General features: G+C 38.2%; 1 protein-coding gene across 1 annotated transcript in view; it reads left to right on the top strand.

Annotated features, from left to right (window-relative positions):
- The first annotated feature begins 68 nt into the window (after positions 1–68).
- Positions 69–14,289, top strand: part of CWF19L2 (CWF19 like cell cycle control factor 2) — a 79,166-nt gene continuing 64,945 nt past the window's right edge. Inside the window, exons 1-4 of the mRNA XM_026844984.1 lie at positions 69–172; positions 10,894–11,004; positions 11,658–11,777; positions 13,231–13,338. Coding sequence (XP_026700785.1) covers positions 89–172; positions 10,894–11,004; positions 11,658–11,777; positions 13,231–13,338 — 423 coding nt within the window. The 5' untranslated portion in view covers positions 69–88. The remainder of the gene's footprint in view (positions 173–10,893; positions 11,005–11,657; positions 11,778–13,230; positions 13,339–14,289) is intronic.

Below are 14,289 nucleotides of genomic sequence, written 5' to 3'. Positions count from 1 at the left end.
CACCTGTATAAGAGACAGGTTTACGACAGTGTTCCGGCCTCGCCGTACGGCAGGGCTGCTTACACGGCTTTGGTTTCCGGCGGGCGCGATGGCGTCCGGGTTTGAGAGCGAAGGGAGCTTGGCGGCGCGTAAGGAGCAGCGGCGGCGGCAGCGGGAGGAGCTGCTGGCGCAGGTGGGGTGTCCGGCCCGGTCCGGCCTTACCCCGGGGACAGCTTAGGCTCCTCCTTCCCCCGGGCCGGTGCTGAGGCGGTCTCGTCTTGCGCGGGGTCGGTGCGCTCCTGAGGGCGGCCCTGGCCGCGGCCTCCCCACCACAGGCCCGTCAGCGGCAGCTGGAGGAGGGGAACGCCTTCGGGAGAGCCCCTTCTGCCCCGAGGGGAGCTGGGCTACGGTACCCTGAGTGGCACAAAGCAACCGGGAACTTAGTTTTGAGTGACAGCCACCTGAGTTCATGTGTTTTGCCACTTGTGGTGGTATTGATCCACTTGGTGTTTCACTTACTATTGTTTTTCTATGCTTACAGCTTTGGGAGGAGCCAAAGTCGGGCTTTACACTCTCTCTTCAGATATTTGTGTACACTGATAAGATGACACCACTTGCACTCTCTGGCTTTCTCTTCACTGGGATAACAGTCCCAGCTCTCAGTGTTTCCTTAAATGAGACATAAAAGGCAACTCATCCCTCTTGTCTTCCTGGCCTGTCTTTCCTAATGAGTCAGTATCCCTCCATTATAATGCTCTGGTCGTGGAGTAATAACAACTTGAAGAGAAGTGGGACAGCCTTCTTTTGTGGAGCCAGGATGTTACTTGCTTGGTTATATCTTGCTGTAGTTTTAGCTAATAATTAGAAGGCTTCCACTCACAGATGCTTTAGTAGAGTTGCTGTGACTGGGAGACTGCCAGTCCTGATGCATCTTATTCTAAATCTCCCTATATGCTATGTTTGGTACCTGTGCAGTAAACTGCTGATTCTTGTAACTCGTAGGTACAGTGAGTAATAAAATAGTAAATGGCACATTGGCTAGGTGATGTGACTTGTTTTGAGGTTTAAGGAGTAGGGGATAACGGTATGGAAAGTGTAAGAGGAGGATAAAGTATGGAAAAAGTATGAGGTTGTGATGATGTTTTTTTGTAAGAAGGAAGGCCAAAGTAAGCAGCAACCAAATCTTACTCGGCAAGATATTTTCGGAAAAAAATAATGGAAAAATGGTCTGAATAGCCTAAGGCTTACATGGTAGTGATGTTTTTTTTCTGGGCAAAGTAGGAAGACAAAGGATTTCAAGTAATATGCTGTGTGGGTGTCTCCCTTGCACATTGCTGAATCATTTCTAGCCAATAGAAGTTCCCTTTAGTGACTTTACAAATGTGAGGTGATCCTGCTGCACTGTGTGCTTCCCCCTTTTTGGCAAGCAGTTGAACGGAAATTCCTTTAACATAGTGAATCATACTATCCTGCAAAAGTTTGTTGTTGTTATTAAGATGTCTTTTGCTTTATTTGAACTGCTGTATGATATGTTTAAGTGTGGTCCTTTGCTCAGTTCAACCTTGTGAATGTTCAGAAAATACTCTTAACTGGAAGCAAAATTTACGTAGGACATCTTTATCCTACTTTACCTTTCCTTCTCAGTTGGTGCCACTTGTACAGCAAGATATCTGGGGCAGTGATGCTCTCTTAAAATCATAGAACAGCCCTGCTTGGAAGGACCTTGAAGGATCACCTGGTTCAACCTTTTGTGGGAGCCTAGATGTGACTGAACAGAGCACTAGATAATCTCATCTTGAAAATCTCCAGTGATGAGGATTCTATCCCTGGTCCTCTCCATGTGGCTCCTTGTGAAGAGAGAGCCTCTGTCCTCTTTACAGCTGCCCTTTAAATACTGAAATACTGTGACATGGTCCCCCCTTAGATGTGTCTTCCTCAGAGAGAAGACCTAACTCCTTCAGCCTTTCCTCACAGGGCAGGTTCTCCAGGCCCTTGTACATCTTTGTGGCTCTCCTTTGGACCCTCTTCAATCTGTCTGCACCTTTCTTGAATTGTGGGGAACAGAACAGGACGTGGTACTGCAGCCATGGCCCGACACACGCTGAGTAGAGTGGAATGGTCATGTCTCTATCTCTGATAGTAATGCCCCTGTGGATGCAGCCCAGGATCCGATTTGCCTTTGTTGCTGCAGTGCTTGTTGTCCACCAGGACCCCCATGTAAAATGGCAACATTTTTAAGACCTCTTGTAGCTACTCTTATTTCTGTGCAAAATCAACTCAGCATTCTGTGACATGGAAGCAGGAGGATGAGGATGTCGTAGTTGCCATGTCAGTACTCTGCTCTGCTGTCTGCTTTTCAAAAGTGGAACTTGTTGCCACTTTTTTGCTGACAGAATAACAGTTCTGTCTTCTTTGAAGTTGAGACACACTGCAACTTGCAAAGCCTGGAGGTGAATATGTGTATATATTATATAGGATATAGTTAAAGATCTATATATCTATATTACATATATAGATATATATGTAATATGTAGTAGTACTTCAGACATGGTGATGTTGTACCATTTAAACCAGCATTTGATAAAGTGGATAAATCTTCTATATTTAGCTTAAGTAATTGATGTTGTCCTGATTAGGTATCCCACATATAGCAACAGTCAGTGCTTAGCTAAGTTTGATCTCCTTTTTTGTTTTTTATGTTTTGAACTTTTCTTAATGAACTATTTGAATTAGTTAAAAACAGGTTTTGTCATGAGCAGGCATGAAAATCTTTCTTTTCCTCTGTCCAGGAAAAGAAGGCGGCAGAGGACAGACAAATGAAAAAAACTAACCTCTCCTTGGGGGTACTCTGCCTGAAATTTTATGCAGGAAAAGAAGTTGCAAATGGCAAATTATTTGGTAGGGTTTTTTTGCTACCCTACTTCTTACTGGGGAAGCAAAACCAGTCCTCATTTGAAGAAAATGAAGTATTTCTGACATTTATGAACTCCTAAAGATGTATCTGTTCATTAAAATATGTGTGTTATTGATTATATCAATAAGTGAGAACAGATTAATGGCTTAGGTGTATTGATTTTCTCTGCTTTACTTAGGTTACTTTGATTATGGTTAGACTGCATGCTGCTATAGTGGTGGAAGAGAACTGGAAGAAAACTACTGCAAGTCTTTATCTTAGTGCATTTTGACTGTCTTGCTTGCAAAGGCAAAAAAAAGGACACTTGCACAGGGGCTTTTCACTTGTGGCTAACTTAATCAAGATAGCTATTTGGTGATTGCAGTCTTGGAAGCTCCTGCTTTTTGCTTTGGGAAAGACACTTGGGAAGCTGCGTAGGTCTTTGCTTCTGATAATCCAAAAAGTCTGCAGAAATGACTCTACTTCAGCACTTCTATTCCTGGAAAGATGAGATGTTCAAGCAACTCACCTTAAGGAGCTTTTAGTTATAAAATAGCGGAAATTAGTCTGTCTTCTGTTCTATAGAGTATGTAGTTGGGGCTAAGATAAAAGGGAGCTCTTGAACTGTCTTGATAGTCAGGACAGTGAAGAGTCTGAGAGAACCTATCTCTTCAGAAGTAATTCTCCCCAAATCACTCAGCTCAGTAGAAGAATCTGGGATTAGCTCACTGTTGCAGATTCCATGTCCACAATAATCAAGAGATTATAACTATTTCAGAATCTACAATATGTTTAGATTTCTTTAGCAACTTTTAAAAGAAGCTGAAAGGAAGACATTGCTTCTTGTTAATTTATTTACTGTTTCATGTGTTTTGCCGGTTATGAACTTACACTTCTTTTGTAGAATGAAAATACCACCCAGCTTGTTGATTGAGATTTCTCTTTTAAATTTTGAACATGTATTCTTTCATTTGTGTAGTCTGTCCTCCCAGCTGCATTGGTAAAACCCGGCAGCTGGTACTGTTTATGATAACGATCAGTAATCAAATAATTAAGTGTTGATGTGCAAATTGTTATTAAGTTCCAGAAATAGTGTCTTGTTTTGATGAGTGTGATAGTTCATGACACTACTGTTTTACTTTGCAAGTTTAGAATGAGAAAATAATCTGATGGGTGTTTTGGTAAGTGCAGGGGTGTATAATTTTCCTACACATGAATGCTGCTTTTTTTTTTTTTTGTAAAAACTAGCAATGATTCAATTTTGAATTATTCTTGCATCTGTCCTATGACATGGTATTTCTGTACTTCAGGGTTGCTTTTCTGTTACTTGATATTTTTCACATACTTTGAGTTCTTTCACTCTTTGGTCTCTGAGGGTGATGTGATTTGACCATTGCTTCTGCGGAAAATCCTGTCTTATAGTTGTTAAGGATTAGTGATAGATTACAAGTTTCTCTTATAGCAGTACATATTGATTTAAAAAAAAGTTAAGTCTGTAATAATAATATATCAAACAAGTAAGATATTCTTGAAACAATGTAAATAAAATGATACCTTGAAACAGGTTCATGACACAAAAAATTGTGTGTTTAGTTTTACTTAGTTGGGTTTCTGAAAAAAATTGAGATGTACAAGCCATTATTTTTGGAAACATCTTGTTTGATGCTTTTGACATAGACCTCTACATTTGTTTTACATTTTTGAATTTATTTTCTTTGAAAATACAACCTAAAACTTAAAAAACCCCAATGTGTAACAATGTCACTGAGTTCACTGTATTTGAGCTCTAAACAAGCTGTGAAATCAGCAGGTTTTCCTGGTAAAGTATGATCAGGTCTTTCCTCATTAAAGCCTAACCATTGGGTTTTTGCAGTGATTAGTATTTGCTGAGGTGATGGAATGCTTTGGCAATATTTTACACTTCAATTTTCAGTGGAAAATTACATAAATTTCTCCTTAGACAGAAATTAATAACAAAATGTAGAACTGTTAGGGGTTATAGAGTTGTTATTTGTTGGAAGTTGCTTCTGTGCTGTAATATGAAGCACCTCCTTTTTGCTCTTTCCCTTTTAAAGCCTTTATGAAGTGTTATATCCCTGACTGTCTGTGCTGAAGGAAATAAGCATGTCAGTATTGCTATACTCACTTAAATCTTCGAGTGATATTAGGAGAGTAACAGCATTAAGAAATGAATACTGCCTTTTCACAAAAGGTTTTCAAGACTTTTGACAAAGCACCTCTATATGCGTTTTTGCATCGATATCTTTTATTTAACGGACAGGTCATTTCAGAAGGCAAGTGATGAAGACAGATGTCTTCATTGTTATATTCTCCAAGTCCTTCCTTTAGAGGTAGCTCTGCCACAGGATTAGAGAGGTCCTACATTAACATGAAGTATCTGCCCACAGTCTCCTAGCAGTAGTAGTTACTGTAGTGCAGCTGTTTATCTGTTGTGTCTGCAGCTGCACCAGCAGAAACAGTTACTGCCTCCCAGATGTTTCTGACTGAAGGTTGACACCTCCTACAGTCTGCTCTTTAAATCATGTCTGACTGTTCTGTCATGATTATTGATCACAATGAGCTTAAATTATTTAAGTGATGGTCATTTCAGTGACCTGTCTTATATGCCTTTTGGCAGGTGAAAATGACAAAGAGCAGTGACATTTCCTGCTGGTGCGACTGTATCTGGAGGTGCAGGCAGCACTCTGACTCCGTTGTGATTTGGCAAGTTGGGGTGGAAGCTAAGCCCCTTCTTGTGCTTCTACTGCTGTCCTTGGGAAAGCTTTGTAGTTGTAACAATAATTGGAATATTGAGGGTAGAAAAATAGTCTAAGCACTCATGAAAATAAACATGTTATTCAGATAGAGAATTGGTATAAGAGCATCAGAACAGCAAGGAAGGGTGTGTTCAGGTTTCCTCAAGGTAAGCACTTGTATAACCAGGGCTCTCCAGCCCTGAGCTTTGGGGTGATGCAAGCTGGCAGGGTAATACAGGCCACAGTAACCTTTTGTGATAGCTGAATATCGGAACTGGTAAATGAGTGGAATGGTTTGTATGACAGGATGCAAGGTTTTCCTGAAAATAGAAAGAAAAGCTCATAGTTTAGGTTTTGGGTGCCTTATGTTGATGTCTCAAGGCCTGGACTAGGTGTTAGATCTTTTGATCTTGTCTAGCAGAAAGCTGTTTCCGAAAGGAGTGTTTTCCACACTTTGTCCTCCCCAAAGTGCACGTTTTTTTCCCTTGTTCCATGTGCATAAACTGGTAGCTTTCATGGCTTTGCCAGAAGGACAGATTGGAACCTTGATCTGCAGGAAGCTGCACCCTGCTGTTGGTGGGTTTCATTCTGTGTCAGGGTGGTCCTTGAAGTGGCTTCCTCTGAGGCTGGAGTGCAGGGACAGGCCTGTGCAGGGAAGGTGGTGGAACATGCGAGGAGGAGTGCGGAGAAGAGAGGCAGGGGAGTGGAGCCCTGCCCTTTAGTGCTTAGCAGTTGCTCTGTGTTGCATGTTTTTGTCACACTGTGTTGAACTGGTGTTGTTCTGTAAAGTTTCATCTGATAGCTTGTTGGAGAAAAAGTGGGTTTTTTCTTCTTTTGGATGGAGAAATTGGCTATTGAATGGTAGTGATGATCATCTAAATAACTAGAGGTTGACCACAGTTAAAGATTGGAAATTGCATCGTCTCTAGTGGTATGGAAAATTTTCTCTGGACTTGGTGAGAGCTGAAATGGTAAAATAGAGGTGGGGTCAGGAAAGAGTGTTGGTCAGGGTTTCTGTGAGTTGGGAAAGAATTGTTTTAGCCTCTCTCCCTAGGTGACGTCCTTTCATCCCCTATGGACACCTTTGGGACATTATCATGTAACAATCTCCACTTACTGTGTGACCTAGACCTTGACTATTGGCAGTGACTTTCATCTTTTCTGCTTCTTCCTGGGGTGGCATGGTGTAATTTTTATAGCTTTTGGTGTTTGTGTGTCTGCAGCATATTACAGGCTGTTTGGAGCAAGTTTTACTCTTTATTTTGCAGATACTGTTGTCAGCAACCATGCAGGCTTGCCTTAATGACCTACCTAATGAAAACCAGAGAGCACTTTCCCTGACCTTGATTTCCTTTCTCATTCAGATGGGGCTGTAAAATCCAAGACCCTTTGGTCTGCTTGTTGTAAAGACAATAAAGTTTGTCTCCGTTCTCCTTGACAAACGTTGATAACATAGTGCTGTAGAGTAATTATTGTTTTTATAGCACTTTACCAGCAGATTTTTTGAGTGCTTTGCCAGCACTGTACTTCACCTTGTGGTTGTTGCAAAGGAGACTACGTGCAACTTTATTAGGATGTTGCAGAAGTATGTAATGTAGCATAATGCTTGCACTTCTTGACAGTTTGTTGCTTGTAATGATTCTCCCTGTTTGTGTGTAGCATACACTGTTATTTGCATACTTAATGCATTACTTCGAAATAGAGGTATTTCAGAAATGTAGCTTTGTATCTTTATGGAGAAAAAACTTAAAAATATTGCAGTGGTGACCTAAAAGGTACCTAATGTTAAGTACTCATTTGTAAAGGGGAAAGGTTAAATTGTGGGATATTTTTGTGGTATCATAAAGTATTAATGAACCTTAATGTGAATTAAATGCTTGAACTTCTGTGGGCTGAGAGATGTGACACTTAGAATTGGCTTTCACAGCATAGAACGGTAAGTCTGATAGGGGAAATAACTAGTTTTTCTTCCTTTTCTACATTTTATAAGATGCTAGTAAGCCCAGCATCATTATAAAACATAAGTAGACTACAAAGGTAAGGTTTGAAGCTAATAAAATAGTGTAGACAGATTTTCCTCCTCCCCCCAACTTGAAATAATTGTGTGAGGGGAAAGGCTTTGCCAACAATAAAAATGAACATTGCTACTAGCTGGTAGAGGGAGCTAAATAATTTTTAGAGATAGAAAGGAGGAGAGGGTATTGCTGCTGACTTTCTAATCTCATGTTAAAATGATAATTTAGGTGAAAATGCAACTTCTTTTATCTTTTTAGATTTCTAGGCAGCTTTCTTGCTTTTATTTTACATACAGATATTGTTGAGAATCTTCTATATTTTGTATCTTTATCTAAGAAGAAAAAACCTTTCACCTGGTACTTTTCTGTGTGTCTTTTTAAGTCTGGTCATGTTGCCACTACACATTCATCTTGCCCAATCCTGTTTCATTTAGCATTCAGGAGACAACAGTCTAGTTAGCCGATTTCTAGTCATTCTGTGTTCTGAATATGTATTTGTATACTTTTAGCCAAAATCATGATCCACTTCTTGTATTAGCATCATGTATCTCAATTAGCTAAATACTTGCCTGTATTTTTTTCTGTTTATTCTTAGATCTAATAAAAAGTATAAGAGCTCCTTTAGTACCTTATTTGTAACGTTAACTTCATTCTATGCAAAGTATATTTGTAACTTTGGTAACATGAAGGAAATTTTATTTAAAATATATCTGTTGTTATAGAGAAGGGTAACAGGCTGAATCTTCCTAGACAGGCAGAGACCATATTAAATGGAGATGTGTTGACAAGCTGATCTTGATTGACCTTTATTTGAGGTGTTTATAGATTTATATGCCCAAGAGCTGCTAAAGAGGTGGAAGGGAACTGTTGACTCTAGCTGCAGGTCTTTCTCAACCAAAAGTGAAATGGAGTATGCAGAAAGCCTATTCCTTTTCCCAGTTTAAACCTTGGCAACATGTTTCGTGTTTACTTGTGGAGCAAACAAGTTTAGAGTCTGGTTTTGTTGTGTTTTTCACATCTAGAACTATATTCAAGTTCCCTTTATCTTCACTGTTTCAAATCTGTTCAGTTACAAGCTTAAGTTTTGAGTATGTGTGGCTTGTAGACAGTTTGTGAGTTGCATAGCTGAGGTTATTAATTACCCTTCACTTGTCCATGAATGTGGTATGCTTAGTTACTTTATTTTAGTCAAATGAATACATTTTTAAGACAGAAGGGCTGTTGTCTGTATGGACTAGAACAGAAATGATCAGTCAGTGATTTCCACATTAACTTTCAAGGGTGTTTTCCCAGATGGATAGATGTCTCAGGGTGGCCAGGATTATCCAGTGAGGTCTCAGAGAGGCAGCAGGAAACATACCTGCATTTTTTGGAGTCCTGGGTGGTTTTGATGTCCCGATGTTATGCTTAACAGCTATTTCACTCTTACTGAATTATAGTCCTGCTTGTTGTTTTGTTTATTTATAAACTGGAAAACTGTTTTGATATTGGAAAAAATGACTCGATGTGCTCTTAACTAATTCTTTCTTTATTCCTCTCTTTTGAATTTTAATAAGATGTAGCATTCACCCTTGTAGACTGTGGGTGTCATTCTAGAGCTGGAAGTCTCAGCCTTGACCTCTTGGTTTGAGGTGATTTAAACTTTCTTGGTTTTGCAAAGCTCCTTATTTTAAAATTAAGAAGTCTGGGTAGTGGCCTTGCTTTGCTTGCATTTAAGTTTATTATAAAGTATCACTTGGGGCTTCTAAGAAAGAGGATGATGAAGGTTTATAAGATAGTTTTGTTTGGGCACAGATGTGTAGTATTTTGATTTGTTTTTTTTTTTTTTTTTTTTTTTTTTTTTTTTGTTCCAGTGTTGCTAATGAAATGTTAAAAAATACAACAGTGGTTGTACCTTGTTTTGTTTTTTTTTTTTTAACTTTTAATCATATTTTCAGCAAGTATTTCTGTTCATTGAACCCTTACGGTATACTGGTCATCCTTCTGCAAGCCTTGTTTTCTATCAGTACAAAAGCTGCAGATTTCCTTCTTGGCTGCATCAAAAAAGAGAAACTAGTTCATGGTAGGGAGATTACTGTCTTGTGTAGTGCACAGGCTTGTGTCTGGGGTTTGTTACAGAGAACTAATAGCTGACCAGGGGGAGAGACTTCAACTGGTTGTCTAATGTGCTGAGATTATTATTTTTTTTTTTTCAAGTATTGGTCTCTCTTAAACTTGCATGCAATCTCTTGGTTTATGTTTGAAAACACTTCCTGCTAAAACTCAGTGTTTCAGGATGAAAACCAAATTCCACCTTTAGTTTTTGCCTTGACTTTGGTTGTTTAAAAAATTAACCCACAAACAAAAAACCAAGAGCAAGCTCAAACTCTCAAGACTTATCTCATACAAAATTAGGGTGGTAATAATACAAAATAACTTCCCTCTGTTTAATCAGGTGTTTTGATATATTGCACTTTGGGATAAAGGGTTGTTTAGTGGCAAGTTATATTTAAGTAAACTTATTTGTGAAAATCAACTTTCTGTTGAAAGTAATAGAGAGAACTGCAGAAGCTGAAAATGTTATTTTATTGATGTAGTTTGTAAAAGTCCTCCTCAGGAACTGAAACTGTCTTCAGTGATTATTATTTTTTCTAGTTTCATCTCCATAATCAGAAAGGGAAGAACATTTTGCAGGCCAAAATGCTAATCTTTACATACTTGTATACTCCTTGAGAGCATGGACTTCTGCAGTTCCAGGTTTTGCACCTGGCTGAGGTTATTTTCAAAGCTGAATGTACACAAAGATAGATTTGCTAACTTCTCAGGTTAACAGATAGTGAGTTGTGCTTTGTAGGGGAGTAATTGCCCAGTGAATATTTTGAAATAGAAAATCAGACGTCTGTCATATCATATCATATGCATATCATATCATATGCATCATCATATCATATGCAGTTCTAAGAACAAACTTCTCAATGAAGAATGGAAGTTGAATGTCTTTGTGTCACTTGTTTAGGATGATAGGATGAAATCAATGCTAGAGGAGCTGCAAAGCTGTAGCTTGAGGAAGGAGGGTGCATAGTGTGTGTTAGCTGAATTTCACCTTTGACATGTAATCTGTAGGAATTTTTATTGCAGTTCTCTAAAAGGGAAAATTCTCAAGAACAGTTCTCAACATTGTGTATGGTTGTGTCAATGTGACTTAGAGGTGCGTCTGTAAGTAAATTCTTCTGAATTCTGCTTGGTTATTTTTCTTCTTTGTTTGTCTTAGGCCAAAATTAGTTATGAAAAGGAGCAGAGGCACAAGCTGTTAAAGCATCTACGAGGTGAAGATACATGGATGCTTGCTGATGTGAATGAACGTGTGGAACAACTGGAAAAGGTGACAGAACTGTAAATCACCGAATTGTGTTGTTAGCTTTTCAGCATGTTTGCATGAGCAGAAGGCTTTGAGAGCTTTATTGATTTATGATATTTAAAAACCTTTTGATTTCTGAATTTATGCTTCACTATTAGCTTTTTTGAAATGCCAGTGCCAGCTTTACGTTCTACCAAATGCAAAAGAGCAAGCAAGTCCCACAGGAAGCAATCTGGAGGATCCAAGACTTCGTAGCAGTCCTGTTTGTGGTCATTCACAGGAGAAGCCTTAATGCAACCTCTGAATATTGCATCCTTTTAGTGTAGAAATCTGTGCAGATATTTCAGCAAAGGACAGATGTGTATTGATGATGCAGTGATTCACGAGGAAGTAGATTTGACCCTTCTATACATAGGAGACATTCTATGTATAGTTCTAGTGCTTTAGTTCAAGTGAAAAGGATACTGAGAGAGGGAAGAAAAGTTGATTATGGATGCGAGGCATGCCCTTCCTGCTCCCATCCCAACAGAAGAGAGGAGGGGTAGTAGAAGTAAAATGTAGCTCTGTCCATCTGTGTGTGTTTTACCTTTTTCAGTGTGGCTTGGTAAGTAGGTTATGATTGTTTTTCTTGTATGTAAGTGGTTTAATGGATCTCATTTACAAACATTTACTTGTAGGAACATTCTGTGCAGAAAAAGAAGAAAAAGGATAAGCATTCAAAAAAAGCTAAGAAAGAAAAGAAGAAAAATAAGAAACAAAAATCTGAAAAGAAGGATGACTTACTTGACAGTTCTTCAGTAAGTAAGAAGCTTTAAAATGCTTCAAGTGACATTTTTAAAACCTGCACCACTAGGCTCTGTGGGTACACATGGTTAGTAAAATTTAAGACTCATTCTTACCATTTTCTGTTTGAAAAAATTGTGGTAAAGGTGCTAAAGTTTATCTTTTTAATATACAGAGTACTTAATCAATTTAAAAGGTGCTTTTAAAGCATCAGTTTAAAAGATGCAATTTAAAAGATATGAGTGCTTGTGACTTTTAAAATACTGAATTCATTCATTAGGAACTAAGGGATTTATAGTTTGTCAGCAGAGAGAAATTGAAAAAATCCTCCTTCTAGCATAGGGTGGAAAAATTTATAGGTTCCTTGTAGTCCGTGGTATAACATAGAATAATGTGTCTAAAATTGCAAAGACTTGATTTTGATTTCAGGCATGAGTTACTGCTGCCTATTTCCATGAATGTTCAACCATGGAAACTCCCAACAACTTGGTAGTTGTATGGGGGTCTGAAGGAAGGCTCAAACTTGTGCATTTCAATCTGTAAATAAATGCCTTGACATTGAGGCAAAACAGTGCAGAGACTGCATGAGAAATCTGGGTGCTGCTTTCTGGCCATGTGTAAAACATCCTCCTAGCATTTTGTTGCAAGTCAGGTAGCGCTGTGATTTTTTTTTTTTTTTTTGTCTTTTCAGAGAGTCTCTTTTATTGAGTGAAGGAACATGCAGTATGGTGAGATTTATTTTCCAGGGACTGATATCAGAAGTGAACTATGCTTTTCAGTGTGGGAAGTAACCTAAGGCATAAATGTCCCACATGTCCCATGGGAGTCATCAAAACCCTTCAGAATACAACAGTGATTCCTAGGATACAACACGATCCTGGCTGATACCTTCAATCCAAAATCTGTTATTCCCATGACAGGTTCACGTCAATAGCAAAGAAACTGTGTTCAGTGAAGTCATATTTGCTTCAAGTGTAAAATCTCCGTATACTGTTTGGAAGTGTAGGAAGTTGGATATGAAAATAGGAGATAGCCTGCCTGTATAGTGCTTTATATTGTACTGTTACTGATTTTACTTTTTAAAATTTAAAACATACGTAGTAATTGATATCAATTTTTCTAAAATTTTTAGTAATGTCATAAACGCCATTTTTTTGTTGTTTTGGTTTTGTTTTTATTCTGACCGTTTTAACTTCAGCAGTGTAATAAATCTCCAGTATGAAATAATGTTATACTGTGATGTGCTCATGAAGTATGGTGGAATGTTTTGATTATGAAGGAACAATCTCTTATGGGAATATCAATAGTCTATTTTTATTATCAGTATTTTAAAATAATAAAAACTATTATATTAGTGCTAATCAGGGTCCATTTTGATTATCAATATACTTGGTAAGTACTGCACTTTATCAACATATAATATGTTAAGATGTTGTTAATATTCTTTACATTAAACTCTATTTTTAGGATTCTTCAGTTGAATGGGTTGAGTCAAATGTGTCACAGTCAGATAACACAGAAAAGGCTTGGAAGGTCAACAAGCAATCAGATGCTGTGAAAGAACCCTCCCTGCAGGTGAGCAGTCTGATAACTACTTCAGAAATAAATTCAGCATGACCAAATTTGAGACGTGCTTTGGTTTCTTGACAGCTATTTTGCAATGTGTTTAACAAAACCTATTTTACAGACAAGTGTCTTTATTTAGCTAGGTAAATGTTACATTTCATTCATTGGAAGAATTCTCTACCCAATAGTTGCTTAATATTTAATAAGGCACTATGCTTAAAGTTGCCTAGCACCAGTTCCTTTCATCATGTTTTAAGGCTCCAGCAACTTAGCTTGATTTTCTTGCAGGTCAGTTTTAAACTCTTGACCAGAAATTATATTTTTTCTGTATCATTTCAGCGCCTGTTGCTTCTGTGGTGGTTAAACAGATATAAGAAAGAGAAGTGTAGAACTTTTCAGCAACAGTATTGATGTGTGAAAATGATTTTTAATTTAGTGTCTAATACCACTCCTGAAAAAAGTATGTTTCTCATTCTGAATTTGTGCATCTTATTAAGAGAAATAAAAAAGGATCTCTGAATCACATTTATCTTCTTGGAAAATTATAAAGTGATGAAATACGAATTCTTATGTATGTCGTGATGATTTATACTGCAAAACCAGTTTTTTTCCAAGCATTTCTTGTATAATGTTGTCCTGGGCTGGTCTGTTTTTGGACCAAGAGTGTGCTTTTGTAAGTAATCTCCTGGTCATCCCAACTTTTTGTATTTGGCTCACATTATGAAGAAGTCTTGGAGCATGTTAATCCGTTTCCTAGATTGAGAAAATATCTTCTAATTTAATTTAAAGTGCACTATGGGACCAGTCTCAAACTGGTCTAGAGGACTTATATTAAAAAAAAAAGAGGCGGGGAAAGAGAAAGAAAGAGGGGAAAGAAGAGAGGAAGAAGGGGTGGGGTGGGGGGAGGAAAAAAGAGAAAAAAAGGGGGGGGAAGGGGGAAAGGGGGGAAAGATGAAAAAG

This window comes from Athene cunicularia, assembly GCF_003259725.1.
Source record: "Athene cunicularia isolate RWA chromosome 1 unlocalized genomic scaffold, athCun1 chr1_part1, whole genome shotgun sequence".
Taxonomy (NCBI): Eukaryota; Metazoa; Chordata; class Aves; order Strigiformes; family Strigidae; genus Athene; species Athene cunicularia.
The sequence above is the reverse complement of the archived record's forward strand: the minus strand, read 5'-3'. Positions and strand labels throughout refer to the sequence as shown.